At 34.6% G+C, this 15,688-nt stretch overlaps 1 protein-coding gene across 2 annotated transcripts in view; it reads right to left on the bottom strand.

Moving 5' to 3' along the window:
- Positions 1-15,688, bottom strand: part of PRORP (protein only RNase P catalytic subunit) — a 156,496-nt gene that overhangs the window by 107,143 nt on the left and 33,665 nt on the right. For both annotated transcript variants that reach the window (XM_054587356.1, XM_054587418.1), the window contains one exon: positions 1,653-1,760. In XM_054587356.1, coding sequence (XP_054443331.1) covers positions 1,653-1,760 — 108 coding nt within the window. The remainder of the gene's footprint in view (positions 1-1,652; positions 1,761-15,688) is intronic.

Here is a 15,688-nt window from a genome sequence, read left to right as displayed (position 1 = left end):
CTGATGTTTCTCTTTCACATTGATGTTTCTCTCCCTTCCTCTCCCTCTCTCTAAAAATAAATAAATAAAATCTTTAAAAAAAATATATAGCAGTGCTTTAAAGAGTTGGGTAATAACAATTAGGTTTTTGTCACATAAACTGTTGCCAGCATAAAATTCTTTTCAGAGTGAAAGCTAAAAGTAGCAGTAGATGCCTATGATTTCCCTGATTGATATTTTGTTTTTTGTCTATTTTCCAAAATCTGCTAGAATCTTTCAGAATGTACACATTTTCTTTCCATAATGCCAGGGGACGTGTCCACTATATCATCTTCAACATTTTACTTTTCCCCACAAAGTTAGCCCAATTCAGGCAAGCCAATTTTCCGTGCTTTGTGTAAAGCGGAAAGTCAAGCAAAAGGTAAACAAATATGACACTTTCTAATTCTCCTTTGCTTACAGACTAGGACATAGAAATTTTGGCATTTCATTTTCATCATGATATGTGTCAATTTAGCAGACTAGATTGATGAGGAACTTTTTAGAATGAGCCCTCCTGATTCTAAGCTCCACCAAGCATTAGTGATCATTTCATGTTTCCTTTTTTGGCTTTGTGCCTTTGTCAATATTACTGCCTCAAAGTTCCCTTCAAGTGCCTAAGAGACAAAAATATTTTCCATTTGCTTTGTTTGTTTTGAAAATAAAGGATTAAAAAGTACGTATTTCTTGACCATAAAAAAGCATGCATAAACATAAAGAAAAGGCATATAAACTTCTGTAAATCAACCTTGTCCTTTGTTAGTACTTGTGAGCTTTTCTGAGTATAAATGGCAAAATTGGACTAGCAGAATCTCTGAGAAAAAGCTTTTAAGCTGGCAGCAATTTTAAAGAAACAACAGTTTAACTACAGATGAATGGCCATAGATTGCGAGCAATAAGAGCTACAAGCCTGAAACCTTGGGGTTCTCCACAATCTAATTTTGATGTCCTGACTGCTTTCTAAGGATTTACTGTACAAAGTTAGTCTCAATTTTCTTATTTTCTAAACTGTAAAATGAAAATAAAAATAATTGCTCACTACTGCTACAAAAAAAATCATGATATTCCTTTTAGAAACACTGTGACATTTATAAATTGATTGAACAAATGATTACAAAAAATCTGCTTAGATTAATTTACAAACATACTATGTTTGGGAAAAAGAAATTTGTGAGTAATAAATGATTATATTTCCTGACAGTGTATGCTGATAATTTTCAAATAGAGGGAGGGATGTGACCCACAGGGAAATAACAGAGTAACACCAAAGAGAGAGTAGAGAGGCCTAGAAGAAGTTAGCTGAAGGCTACATGTCCCCTGATGTCATAGAAGGAAAATGTGCACATTTTGAAAAATCCAGCAGGTTCTGGCAAATAGAGAGACAAAGAACAAAATATCAACCAGGGAAATCACAGGCATCTACCACTACTTTTAGCTTTTACTCTTAAAACAATGGACTTTTTAGTCTCTCATTCCTGCCCAGCCTGTAAAAGCCACTCACTCTTAAAGGTGCCGTAACACCTTATTTTTAGAGGAAGGGAAAATGGGGAGCTATGAGTTCCAAGGAAGATCACAAATGGGTGCAATAAATATTTTCTAGAGATTTGGAATAACAAAAAAAATCTTGTACTTACAACTTGAGACTCACGAGCTTTTGGAAACATTTTGGCAACATTGAGCCCATCAATGACAATATCAAAAGGAGAAGAGTATTTCACAAAGTTCTGAAATCTCTTAAGTTCCTAAAACAGAAAAATCAGACAAAGCACTAATAAGAACATAGTAAGGACTTTATTATAATCATACTGCTATGACTTTTATTATTGCTATGGGAATTCAAAATATTCATCTCTTAAAAATACACACACATAAAGATATTGTACTTTCAAAATGAAATTTGAAAAAGCCAGCCTAATAGATGCAGCTGCATATAATTATCTGACACATCTTATAATCTCATAGTGCTTTACACTTCACAGAGTACTTTCCCATGCTATTTCATTTTATCTGTAACCAGCTAGCCAGTCTGCTAAACTGAGCCACATGATAGTGATAATTTTAGATATAAAGATATAGATAAGCTATATCTATGGTGAAAAGCAGGGAGAAAATATGTATCAGTAAGCTTAAGAAAGTTTGAGTGGCAACATTAATGTTAGACAAAATAGGCTTCAAGAAAAGAAGTATTACAAAAAATAAAATGGACACTTCACAATGACAAGATCAATATACCAGAAGTCATACTTACATATATAAGAACAGAACTTTGAAATACATGAAGCAAAACTTGACAGAACTAAAAAGAGGAATAACTAAGTCTACAAGTATAGAAGGAGATTTCAACACTCCTCTCTCCTTAATGGTAAAACAAGTAGATAAAAACCAGTAAGGATAGAGAAGATATAAACTACATTACTTTGACTTGACTGGTATCTGAAGGATTCTATACCCAACAATGGCAGAATATTTATTCTTTTCAAGTACACATGGTACACCAACATACCCACAAGTTCTAAGCTATAAAATAAGTCTCAAATATTCAACATTTCAAAATAGTAAACAATGAAAGAGTATGATTTGTAATCACACACAAAAATCAGAAACCAAGAGCAGAAAAATATCTACAAATGTCCCTAACATTTCTAAATCATACTTCTAAATAATCTATGGGTCAAAACATAAATTATACAGGAAATTAGAAAATATTTTGAACTAAGTGGTAATAAAATATTATACATCAAAATTCATAGAATGCATTAGAGCAATACTTATAGGGAAATGTATAGCTTTAAATGCTCATGTGAAAAGAAGAAAGGTCTAAAGTCATTGATCTAAGTTTTCACCTTAAGCTAGAAAAAGAAATATTAAATTTCAAAGGCAGTAGAAAAACAAAGCATAGAATGAAAGAAATAGAAAACAGAAAAACAAGAAAAGTAAACAGAGAAAAAGTTGGGGGGAAAAATGAACCTCGATCCCTATCTCAGATCACACTAAAAAATTACTTTGAATAGATTACAAATCTAAACCAAAAAGCCAAAATTATGAAAATTCTTGAAGAAAACAGGCAAATTCTTCGCATCAGGAGCAGCATTTTTGTGATGTCTTCGACAACACAAAAAGTTATCACTGATATTCATATAGTATGCTTCTTAATACAAAGCCATTGAGAAGGACATAAACAGCATTCTTGTGATATTTTTGCCAAAAATTCATAACCTGAATCTAATCATAAGGAAACAAAGATAAAGCAATTTCTCAAACTGGGAGACACTCTACAAAATAATAGGCCTATAGTTTTGTTTTGTTTTTTAAGTGGAGGTCCAAGAAAGACAAAAACAAAAACAAAAAACCTGAGCTTCCTGTTGCAGATTAAAAGAAACCAAGGAAACAAGACAGCTAAAACCAAAGTGTGATCCTGAACTGGATCTGGAAAAGGAAAAGCTTAAAAAGGACATAATTGCGGCAAGTAACACACCTGAGCATCAACTGTGGCTTAGATAATATTATTGTATCACTGTTACAAAGATGAAGATATTCAATATAATTAGTCACTAGGGTAATGCAAATTTAAAATCACAGTGAAATATCACTATACATCCAATAAAAGGCTAAAATTAAAAAGATCAACCATAACAAGTATGTAGAGCAACTGCAACTTTCACACATTGCTGGTGGGAAATGGAAAATGGTATAAACCCTTTGAAAAACAATTTGGCAAGCTTCTTTTACAGTTTAGCATAGATATATATCTTACAACTCAGCAATCCCCCCCTCTAGTTATTTATAGAAGAGAAATGAAAACCTACATTCATATAAAGACTTATACATGAATGTTAATTAATGATGACTTTATTCCTAATTGCTAAAAACTGGAGACAATTCAAATGTCCGTTACCTGGGAATTAATGGGAAAAAAGGCGGTATATCCAGACAATAGAATCCTATTCATCAATAAAAAGAAATTATCGATACACACAACATGGATGAATCTCAAAAGTATTATGCTAAATGAATAAAAGGTAGACATAGAAAACTTACATACAGCATGATTTCAATTTACATGAAATTTATAGGAAAAACCATACCAACAGAAAGCAAATCAATCGTTCCTGTAAGTGGGGAGAGGGAAGCAACTGCAATAAACACAAGGCAACTTCTGGGGATAATTATCCCAAATCTTGATTATGGAGGTCTTATACAATTGCCCAAATTTCTCAAAACTCACTGAATTGTACAATGGCAAATTTTAGTATACATAAATTATACCTTAATAGAACTGACCAAACAAAAAAAAAAAAGAAAATCCTAATACTATACATATTTCATCTTTAAAAATAATCATTGATCCATACGCATACTTTTATTTTTCATAGGACTTTTTCTATCCTCATCGACTCTAGTTGTGTGGGACCAACTTCTTTCCCTTCTATTCAGCAAAACAACTTGTTTTAAAATTTCTCTACTCAAATATACTTCCTACAAATGTTTAGAAAGTTCCAGTTAATACCAAAACTAACTAAATATTGGTTAGAGTAGGGATACTACTCTTTTTATAAATGGAAATCTATCAAGGAGATTAAAACAGTTTACATGTAACATGACAATTTTTTGTTTTACTCTGAAAGAATCAAGGGAAACAAAACAAGTACATTAAATTTCTAAAATTTGAGTTTCACTAATAATTAACATGAACAAGATTTCCTACTACACATCCAATTTATCATTTTAGTGCTGCTCTTAGTACTACATTATATTCACCTCAGAAATAATGACAAACTAAGGTATTTCGGTATTACTGGCAAAATGGACATCTGTAAAAATCAAGAGTTAAACTAGATAACTTATAAAATCCCCTTCCAGTTCTGATACTGTATGTTAACAACACTTGGAAATCCCTTAAAATCACAGAATGGAAAAGGGTATACTTGAGATGGTTTTTTGAAAGGTGAGTTCCAAGAGCCTCTATGTAATTACAGGATGTGTAATAAAAAATTAAAAAAAAATTCCATCCAAAGATTATTCTCCTGACCCACGTCTTCTAATAGAAAATTCCAAGATGTCAGGTTGGGTTTTTTCCCCCCATTATTAAAGCTCCCTTACTAAGTATATAACTAGTCTGGGATTCTTAGTAATACTTCCTTCCTGTGGGCCTCTAAAATGCTCAATTTTCGAACTACACAAATTTATGTCATTGCAGTCAAAAGCCTCTGAATCATGCTGAAAAGGCACGACAAAGAATTAGTTGACCTACTGAGATAGCAAAGTAACTTTGGCATAGGGCATTACAAATCTGCAAGCTTAGCTGCTTTAATGGAGGGTAAATTTAAACAAAAAACAATTATTTCTTTGTAGGGCTATTGCTGGGATTGTGCTTGATTACAGATTGGGAAATGATACGGCATGGGAAAATCCACTGATCTTTTCATAATTTTTTCTTGACTATTAATAAAAGAAGTTCTTAAAAAAACAATTTTATTGAGATACAACTCAAATACCATTCAATTAACTTGTCTGAAGTGTATAAGTCAACTCATAGGTTTTGCAACATTGCCACAATCTATTTTTAGAACACTCTTGTCCCTCCTTAGAAGAAAGTTTATCTTCATTAGAAGTAAGTCTCCATTCCACCACTCTACCACACAGCAACTACTAATCTACTTTCAGTCTCTATAGATTTACCTATTGTCGACATTTCATATAAACCGAAAAATACAAATGTATGGTTTTCTGTGACTGACTTCTTTCACTATAGGTAACGTTTTCAAGGTTTAATCCCTATTGTAGCATAAATCAGACTTCATTCCTTTTTATTTTTATTACTTATTTATTTTTTAAAATAATATTCCATTGTATGGATATATCACATTTTATCTATTTATCAGCTTAAGGACATTTAGGTTATTTCCACTTTTTGGCTACTATGAATAATGCTCCTGTAAACATTGGTGTAGTTTTTTTGTATGGATGTGTAACTTTGCAGAACTTGCAAATACTGCGACTTTCAACACAGGTTGTTAATTTAAATGCTTTACAGAAACCAGGCAGGCAACATAAGTAAGATGGGCCAAGTCTAAGAAAATATAAGAGAACAGGCAAAATGATAAATAGTAAACGGCACAAGTCTCATTTTCTAATATTTGACAGAAACAAGTGAAGACTACGACAAACTGGAGAATGTAGTTCCTTTAAAATAGGAGCAGCCCAGTACTCAATCCAGCTAATTGTCACCACACAAAATTAAAGTTCCAGGGCTAGCCTTGATTTGATTTTCAAGGAAAGTAAAAAATCTGGCATTCTGAAATATGCCAGTAATGTTCTTATGAGAGTAAAACACAAAGAAGCTCCAACAACAACAACAAATATATATACACACACACATATACATATATATGTGTGCGTATATATATATGCGCTAGATTCTACCCTTAAGCCATAACTTTATAATACGTTTATTTGGACAGTCAACAGATGTTCATTATGTACCTATTATGTGCCAAATAATGTTCTAATTCCTAGGAACAAAATAGTTTAAACAAATGTATTCCCTCAAGAGATTTAATGTTAGTGGAGGAGACAAGCAAAACCAAGGCAACAAAATAGATAATCAATTTCAGATAGAGAAAAGTGCCTTGAAGAAAAATTAAGCAGAGTAGGTATTAGCACCACTCTCTATGACCGCTCTCTATTTGAGATGTGGTGAAAGGAAAAGGCCTTTCTAATGAGGAGACATTTGAACAGACCTGAATGAAGTGAGGGAGTATGCCCTTTGGGGGAAGAGTTTTCTAGGCAGAGCAAAGAACTGCCAAGGCCCTTACTAAACACCAAAGAGCTTTGCGTGGTTGCAGCTTAACAAGTAGGCAATCTGGAAGCTCATAGAATAAGCATAGTCTTTATGAAAATCAACTCTTGCTTATTACCACAATATGGGAAAGAGTAAATATATGTAAAATTGATTCTAAAAGTTAATAAAAAGTTTTCAATTTGTTACCTTATTCAACCTCTTATTAGAAACAATGAAGCAAAACTCACATTTATTGTTTTGTGGTTATTACTTAATCACAAATGAGTAGCAAAATGACCCAAAGATGTGCAGCAAGAAAGAAGTAAAAGAATGGCACAGCTATATAACTACAGATGACACACGAGCTCTAGAACAGAGGTGATCTGGCACCTGCCATCAAAGAGCTGGCTTCATAATCAGAAATAACTCGAATAACATACATGGCAGTAGAATTTGACTCTTCTATTTATGACTCCTCCTACATTATGGATGAGAAAGCAAAAAGGTTAAGCAACTGATTTTTCTCAACAGACGATTTGAAAAAAGCCATTAAAACGGTTTTTAGCCTTTCCACTTAAAAGAGGTTAAAATGCTTACATTTTTTTTTGAATGATGATCCATATGTATATGATGGTTTACTTCTATTCTGAGACTTTGATACAAATCTCACCAAGATATTCAAAATAAATCTCTCATTTATTCTATTTAGTTAATATCCTATCCCAGAATAGCAACCAAGGAGAAACAAGAAGACTACAATAATGTATACTCAAAACTTTATGTCATAAAAGAAACAGTGACTTTAACATGTTAATTATGCTCAATGTACTGGAAAAAATCAGATAATACATATTTTCCAAAGCAAAGGGATATTAAAACAACTGACTTTCATCATAGTGAATATGGAAAAATAGGGGATTACCAGCTATTTGGTTGGAAGCAGTTCTTTTAATATGGAAACAACAATTAAAAAAACACATCTCTTCATCTAATGGCCAAATTTGTGAGCCTTCTTCAAACCAGGAATCCATGTAATTCCTAAATAAAAAGAACACTAACATGACTGCCTTAATGTAGCCAGGAAAAAATAAAGTCACACGTCTGGAAAATGCCATTGCAATCTAACAGCTAATAATCTAAGAAGGCTTATACTCATTTAATAGCAGCTACGTTTTAGGAGATTTTTTTTCATTTAGTAACTATGGCTATAATTACTACAGTGTCCTATCCTGTTTTAAAATACTTATAATCTTATCAAAGTTTTCTGATCCCAGTAAGATGAAAACAAACATATAAAAACCTTCCTGATACAAATATCTAAAAAGTCTGGATAAAATAACACAAAAAGACTTAATGCATGGCCAAACTTGCAAAAGAGAAAGAAAAATAAATCTCCAAGTGCCAGAGATGAAATCAGATGTGAAAATCAGAAGTAAAGAGGAAAAATGGGATGGTTATTAGCAAACAGGGGCTTGGCCTTTGACACTCCTATGGGAACCAGAGAACTATCATACCTGGGGCCCAAATGAGGGGAGAAATTGGAAGTAAAGTCCTGAATAAATGAGGAACCTTTGCAAATATGCACATTGATGTCAAAACACAATATACCAGCTTCTCGATCTCTAGGGGTCTAAGTAGGAAAAAAACCCCTTAAGAATAAGAAACTCCAACCTTATATCTTAAATGGGTTTGGAGTACAGATTTAGACAAACTGTGTGATACAAAATCATCACACTCCACCAAAAAAGTATATAAAAACTGGTTCTGGTCTAGTACTATCTCTTGGGCACTTGGCAGAAGCAAACACAAAACCTTTCTAGAGAGATACTATCAACAATTCAGGCAACAAAGGGATTCTCATAGAAAGAGCAAGCCCCTCTAAAACTGTACTCAATAACTTAAAATTACGAAACACAAGAGTAAACAATCTACCATGTGTGAGGGTCCTCTGACACAACAGAAGGATTAGAGCACAAAGAATTCAGGATAAAGGCTAATAGAAAAATCAGAGAGACAATATAAAATAAGTCTGTAACGACAATTAAAATGTAAAGGAACAATCAGAACTGTAAGACAGAGACCATGAAAAACTGAAAAGGAAGATGTGACAGAGAAGTTCTGAAATTAAAATTCTAAAATAAAACTAAATGAATGGAGGGAAAATCCAAATGTCCATCATCTGATGAATAAACAAATTGTGATTCATTCATACACTGGGACACTATTCAGAAATGAACTACTGATACATGTAACAACACAAACTCAAAAACATATTTAAAACTAAATCTAACATATTAAAACAAATAACATCATGTTAAGTGAAAGATGACAACAATCGCAGATTATATGATTCTATTTATATGAATTTTTAAAGTAAACACAAAATTACAGAGACAGAGCAGATCAGTGGTTGGTTGCTGTAGTAAGGGCTAGGAGCAGGGACTGACCTCAAAACGGCATGATGAAACTTCTGGGGGTGACAGAAGTATTCTAAAGTTGAGCTATGGTGATGGTCACAAAAGTGTATAAATTTACTCAAAATCATTGAACTACATACTTAAAATAGGTTAAGTTTATGGCCTGTTAATTATTGAAACAATAGGGGAAATACCCCTAAACGAATGAGTAGAAAGAATAGACATATCTGAAGTGAGAAGCAGTGAACTAGAGGGTAGATCTGAAGAAGTTAACCAGAATGCAACCTGAAGAGGTAAAGAGATGAAACATGAGAGAGACAGTAAGAGACAAGGAGGAGAATATGAAAGGGCCCAGCAAGTCTAATAGTAATTACTATTAGGTCTAATAGCAATTTCAGGAGAAGCAATATTTGAAGATATGTGGGCTGAGAATTATTTGGAATTGTTTCAAGATGTGAAACCTTCAACTCAGGAAGCTCAGTAAATCCCAAGCAGGAAAAATGAATACATTCATACATACACAACATGGTGAAACAGCAGAAGCATAAAAAAAGCCCTAAGTGCAGCGAGGAGAACAGGGATGATCTACAATGGGATAGAACTTGGACTGAAAGCAAACTTCTCAACATTTTCAAAGTGCCGAGGGAAAATACTAAAATTTACATAGATAAACAATCATTCAAGTAAGCATTTTCAGACAAAGAATAAAATAGTTTTCTACTCTTATCCTGTCACTGAAAGAATGTTATTTGGGAAGATGCCCAAAAGGAAGTATGGGATTCAATGTGAATACAAGGGCTGGAGCTATACGGATCCATGTGTCACCGGCATGCAGGTGACAGAGGAAACCAAAGGAGTGGGCAAAAGTGGACAGGGAGAGCTGGAGGAGTAGAAGAGGGAAGAAGTCCTGGGAGACACCAAAACCTTAGGGGATAGGCAGAGGACATACTTTATCATTGTCTTCTTACTATAAAAGTACAAACTCAGTTTTATCTATTAAGAAAGAGAAATGAGCTTTTAGGGGAGAACAGCAGGAAATACAAAGGGATATGGCAAAAATAAAATATAAATTGAAGAAAAAACAAAATGCAACAGCAGAATTAAAATCTTAATTGGAAGTAATACACTAGAGACCATGGATTCTTATGAAATGTGGCAGAAAATTTGACAAATTCTATTAGAATTCAGAGGAAAAGAACAAAAAAAGAATGTTGAGAAAAAGAATGTTATAGATATAAAGGCCAGAGCATACAGCTCCAACTTAAGCCTCACAGGATTGTTCCCAAAGAATAAATCAGAAAAGATGAGAACTAATCATCAAAAACAAAAGAAAACAAACAAAACGAAAAAAACTTTCCTATGATAAAAAGATCTAAGGGCTCATGAGATTCAGGGGAACAATGAAAATAATCCACATATTCCTCTTCCCCTAAACATTTAATTTTGAGGTTGAAGAAGAAAAATCCTATATGCATACAGGCCAGATGATAATAATAATAATAATAATAACACAAACAATTCTACAGTGTTTTCCATTTGCCATGTAGATCACAAAAATATAGAAAAACAAAAATTTTAAGTGCTTCCATATAGTAACTCTTATTCAATGGTACGAGGTAGATATTACCATTTTCCCCACTTGAACAGATTAGGAGACTAAAGCACAGAGAAGTTAAGTAAGCTACATAACTACTAAGTGGTAGGTTCAGGATGTGAAACCTAGAAATCTATCACCTCATTGTTCCACTATAAATCAAGCTGGGAACCCTGAAGCCAGATCATAACACAACTATGTCTGAAGATGGTGGAGCAGTGTTCACATGGACCTGGACTTCGTGGCACATATAACAGTTTTTCCTTCTTCCTGGGCAACAAATATCATTAAGTTGTAGCCTACGTATGTTCTTAAGAAAGGCATGTCAATCAAGACTACTTGCCCTTCAAAAAGAAAGCCTCAAAACCTTTGGAGGTAAAAACCTGTGGGGGTTGTAGCAGCAGGAGAAACTCCCAGCCTCACAGGAAATTCCACTGGAGAGACCCACAGGGTCCTAGAACGTACACAAACCCACCCACCCAGGAATCAGCACTAGAAGGACCCAATTTGCTTGTTGGTAGTGGCAGAAGTGACTGAAAGCCGGCTGAGAGCCAAGCAAGCGGCATTGTTCCCTCTTGGACCCCTTCCTGAGACACAGCAACACAACCACAATGCAACAACCTGGGTCGCCCCACCCTGGCAAATGCCTAAGGCTCTGCCCCTCCCAAGGTAACTGGCACACTGAGAAAAAGAATTATGGCCCAAATGAAGGGATGGATCAAAGTTCCAAAAATAGAACTAAGCGATGAACAGATAGCCAACCTATCAGATGCCAGCTCAAAAGACTGGTAATGTGGATGCTCACTGAATTGGTTGAGTATGGTCACAAAATGGAGGAAAAAGTGAAGGCTACACAAAGTGAAATAAAGAAAAATATACAGGGAACCAACAGTGAAGTGATGGAAACTGGGACTCAAATCAACGATTGGGAGCAGAAGGAAGAGATAAACATTCAACCAGAACAGAATGAAGAAAAAAAACTCAAAAAAAGGTGAGGAGAGGCTTAGGAACCTCTGGGACAACTTTAAACATTTCAACATCCGAATCATAGGGGTGCCAGAAGGAGAAGAGGAAAAGCAAGAAATCGAAAACTTATTTGATAAAATAATGAAGGAGAAGGTCCCCAATCTGGCCAAGGAAATAGACTTCCAGGAGATCCAGGAAGCTCAGAGAGTCCCAAAGAAGTTGGATCCAAGGAACCACACACTAAGGCACATTATAATTAAGTTAACCAAGATTAAAGGTAAGGAGAGGATCTTATTTAGCAGCAAGAGAAAAGGAGATAGTTACCTACAAAGGAGTTCCCATAAGACTATCAGCTGATTTATCAAAAGAAACCTTGCAGGCACGAAGGGGTTGACAAGAAGTGTTCCAAGTCATGAAAAGCAAGGACCGACATCCAAGATGACTCTATCCAGCCAAGCTATCATTTAGAATGGAAGGGCAGATAAAGTGCTTCCCAGGTAAGGTAAAGTTAAAGGAGTTCATCATCACCAAGCCCTTATTATATGAAATGTTTAAGGGACTTATCTAAGAACAAGAAGATCAAAAACTATGAACAGTAAAACAGAGGGGAGAAGGAGTGGGAAGAATGGAGGAAAAGGTATGGTGAATAAGCAGCATAAACAGTAGATACAAAATAGGCAGGGGGAGGTTAAGAATAGTATAGGAAATGGAGAAGCCAAAAAACTTATACATACAACCCATGGAGATGAACTAAAGGCGGGGGACGGGGTGGGGGGAATGCTGGTGGGTGGGGTGGTGGAGGGTGGAGGTGAATAAAGGGGAGGAAAAAAATAGGACAACTGTAATAGCATAATCAATAAAATATATATTTTTTAAAAAAAGATAGCAATGAAAAAAATGTCCTTGGGTGAGTGTAAAAAATATATACACTTAATGGGGATTTGGCATCAGCAACCATTCCTGAAAAAGTAGGCTTATACATCCTCCTAAATATGAATCGGAAGATCCTCTTTCATCCTGCTCTTCCTAAGGAAACAGAAGTGTCTAACTTCCTCTAAGTATTGCTATGCAAAAGCTGCTGTAATTAAAACTATGTTATAGGGAGTAGTTTTTCCTTAGGATTTCTCTGCACTCTGTAAAATATTGTAAAACAAAAATCCACATACTTTTGGAGTGTATTTTATCTTTATACAGTTTATTTGCAAGAGTATTTTCCTAATAGCCTCAAGGTATGAATGTGCATCCTTTTTTTTCTTTTTAAACAAATGATGGTGCAACATTTTGACATCCATGAGGAAAAATGTAGCCATTTATCTAAAAAATTGTGAGGGACTGACAGCTTAGTCAGTGTACTGTAGCTTATAAAGATGAAATCTTATAAACATAAGGTTTCAATTTGAGAGAACTGTGATACATGTAACTTCTGCCAAGGACCAGATGGTCACTTTACCCCAGCTGAAAATGAGTTATAGTAGCAGCTTGGTGGTACTTATCCTGTATTCCTTTAAGCAAAAGGAAACATTTAATATTCTAAATATTTTTAGCCCCAATACTAAGACACTGAGAATTTTTTACAAACCAGATTGTGCAGTCCTTCATACGTGAGGTTGACACTACTGATTTGTCAATACCAAATGTTGAGTTAAAGTACTTAATTTTTATTTATTTATTTTTTTGTTGCAGCAAAAAGTGACCTACCAAATTTAAGATGTGTATACATTATTATTTACACTGTCCTTGAAAAGCGGTTAATGTTGTAGTGACCTCACTCCCACCCAAGAAATGACTTTCAATGGGAGAGGAAAAAAAAAAAAAGAAAAATGTAAATTAACTCTATACTGAGATGTAACTTCTTACTTCAGACAGGCAAAGATCAAAATGTTTGATGACACACTGGAACACAAGACTTCTCATACTTTGCCATCAATGTATATGTACACTGATAAAATTTCCATGAAGACCAAGCAAAATTGATACATCTCTGATGCCGAAACAATTCAATTTGTAGGGCTCTACTTTACAGCTGTCTAAGAATACGTGAGAAATTACAAGTGTATATGGTGATTCAGTATGGCATTTTTGTAACAGTAGAAGACTTAAAGCAACCTAAATATCCATTAATAGAAGACTGAATAAGTGAATTTTGGTCATTCTATGCAAAGGAAAACTATACAACTAGAAAGAGAGAAGATAAAGAAGAAGAGGAGTAGGGGAGAAGAAGGCAGAAGATAATCTATTTTTTGTCTTGAGATACAAATATCAGTTACACAAAGGACTGAAAATGTTTCACTAAAGAATTTTCAACCTAGCATCACAAGTTAAAGACACATGTTCTCTAGCAGCTAGGTATATTTCCAAGTAGATTTTTTGTACTAAATACTCAGAACAGAATGTACTCACAAGTAGAAAGTTATTTCTTAAATCTTGTCTAGGTTAGGGACAAATAAATCTTATTCAGGTAATGATAGTTTAGAATTAATTTTAATTTAAATTAAATTTCTAGATAGAACAAAAAGCTGTGTTCTTTTTAATCCCACTCTCCTTTTCTTTCCTATCATACCCTGACAGACCTACAGGGAGTAGCGAAAAGCAAGGCAGAAAGACATATTTTTCATTGCAGAATCTTGCTCCCAAATTAAGAAGAAACAAATCAGGAAAGGAAAGGCAATAGCATGACTTGGATCCTGCAACTCAGAAAGGCTGCTGACCACTTTTTTTTTTTTTTTTTTTTAAATTCTGCTTTCAGTTCAAGTTCATCTCCATTTACACACCCTGGAAATCCCCTCTGTTTTACAACCAACCAGGAACTGGCTCTAAAGCATCAACACAGTATCTAACTCTCCTCCTTCTTTGGACGCAAACACACAGATTGTCTAAGTCCTTTTACTGGGTGATTCCCCCAAAAAACTAAATAAAAATATTGCACAGATAAAACTTACTGGAAAACTTTTCAAAAGGAAATCAAAAGTAAACATCCATTTTTCAAATAGAGAAAAAGTCTTGAAAAAAATTTAGCACTATATATAGATGGAACCTAACTTAAAACCATCAAAAAGAATTCCTAAAGAACAGCAATTACAAGAGGATTGCCCTGGGTTCTTTTTAAGAATCTTTATATATTTTTCATTGTTTACTATTAAAAAGTGACCAAACTTAAAATGTTTAACAAAAAGTTTGGATACCATATTATTATCATCCTCCCGAGGTACGTGCACAGCCCTCAGCAGGGCTGTGAGGCCACTAAAGGAGCCTGGACTAGTCATCGGCCCAGCTGGGTTTGCATCTTCTCCCCTGGGCCATCCATTAGCTTATATGACTTAGATCAAGTTACCTCACTTTCCTGGGCCTCAGGTTCCTGAGAAATGAAGGTGGGGCTTCTTACTTCAAAGGGGTATTGCAAGGATTGAATTAAATCATTTGACTACAAAAGTCTTTATATGTGCTTAAGGTAAGTAGCAATAATGGTACAAGTTCCACCAATAGTCTGTCACCATTTATAACTCTTTGGATTTTAAAAGAGATACCAGCAAAATAACTTTCCCTGCTTCCTGTTCCTGATTCAGAAATGGGCTCTTATCCTCATAGGTGGTAAGGTAGATGGATTCCTGTAAGTACCAACAAGCTAACTGCCTCTCTATGCATTCCCAGGTTGTTCTGACTTAGGGGCCAAAGAGACTATTCCCTTTACAAGGACTCTAGATTGAGAGTAGATCTATTGCCCTTGAAGTGCACACATATAGATGATTCATAAATCAAGTGTTCTCTGCTGTGGACTGCCTGTAGTACATTCTTGTAGATTCCCTTATGCTTTATAATGCATATATCTTCTGATGCTATCCTTAAAGAAAATCCTGTGAGAAAACTGAGATGCAGAGGGGAAAAAAGACCAACTTAGAAATAACCTCTATTTCC

Source organism: Pteronotus mesoamericanus, unplaced genomic scaffold (genome assembly GCF_021234165.1).
Source record: "Pteronotus mesoamericanus isolate MK-2021 breed Mesoamerican mustached bat unplaced genomic scaffold, CSHL_Meso_final contig_100, whole genome shotgun sequence".
Classification (NCBI taxonomy): domain Eukaryota; kingdom Metazoa; phylum Chordata; class Mammalia; order Chiroptera; family Mormoopidae; genus Pteronotus; species Pteronotus mesoamericanus.
The sequence above is the reverse complement of the archived record's forward strand: the minus strand, read 5'-3'. Positions and strand labels throughout refer to the sequence as shown.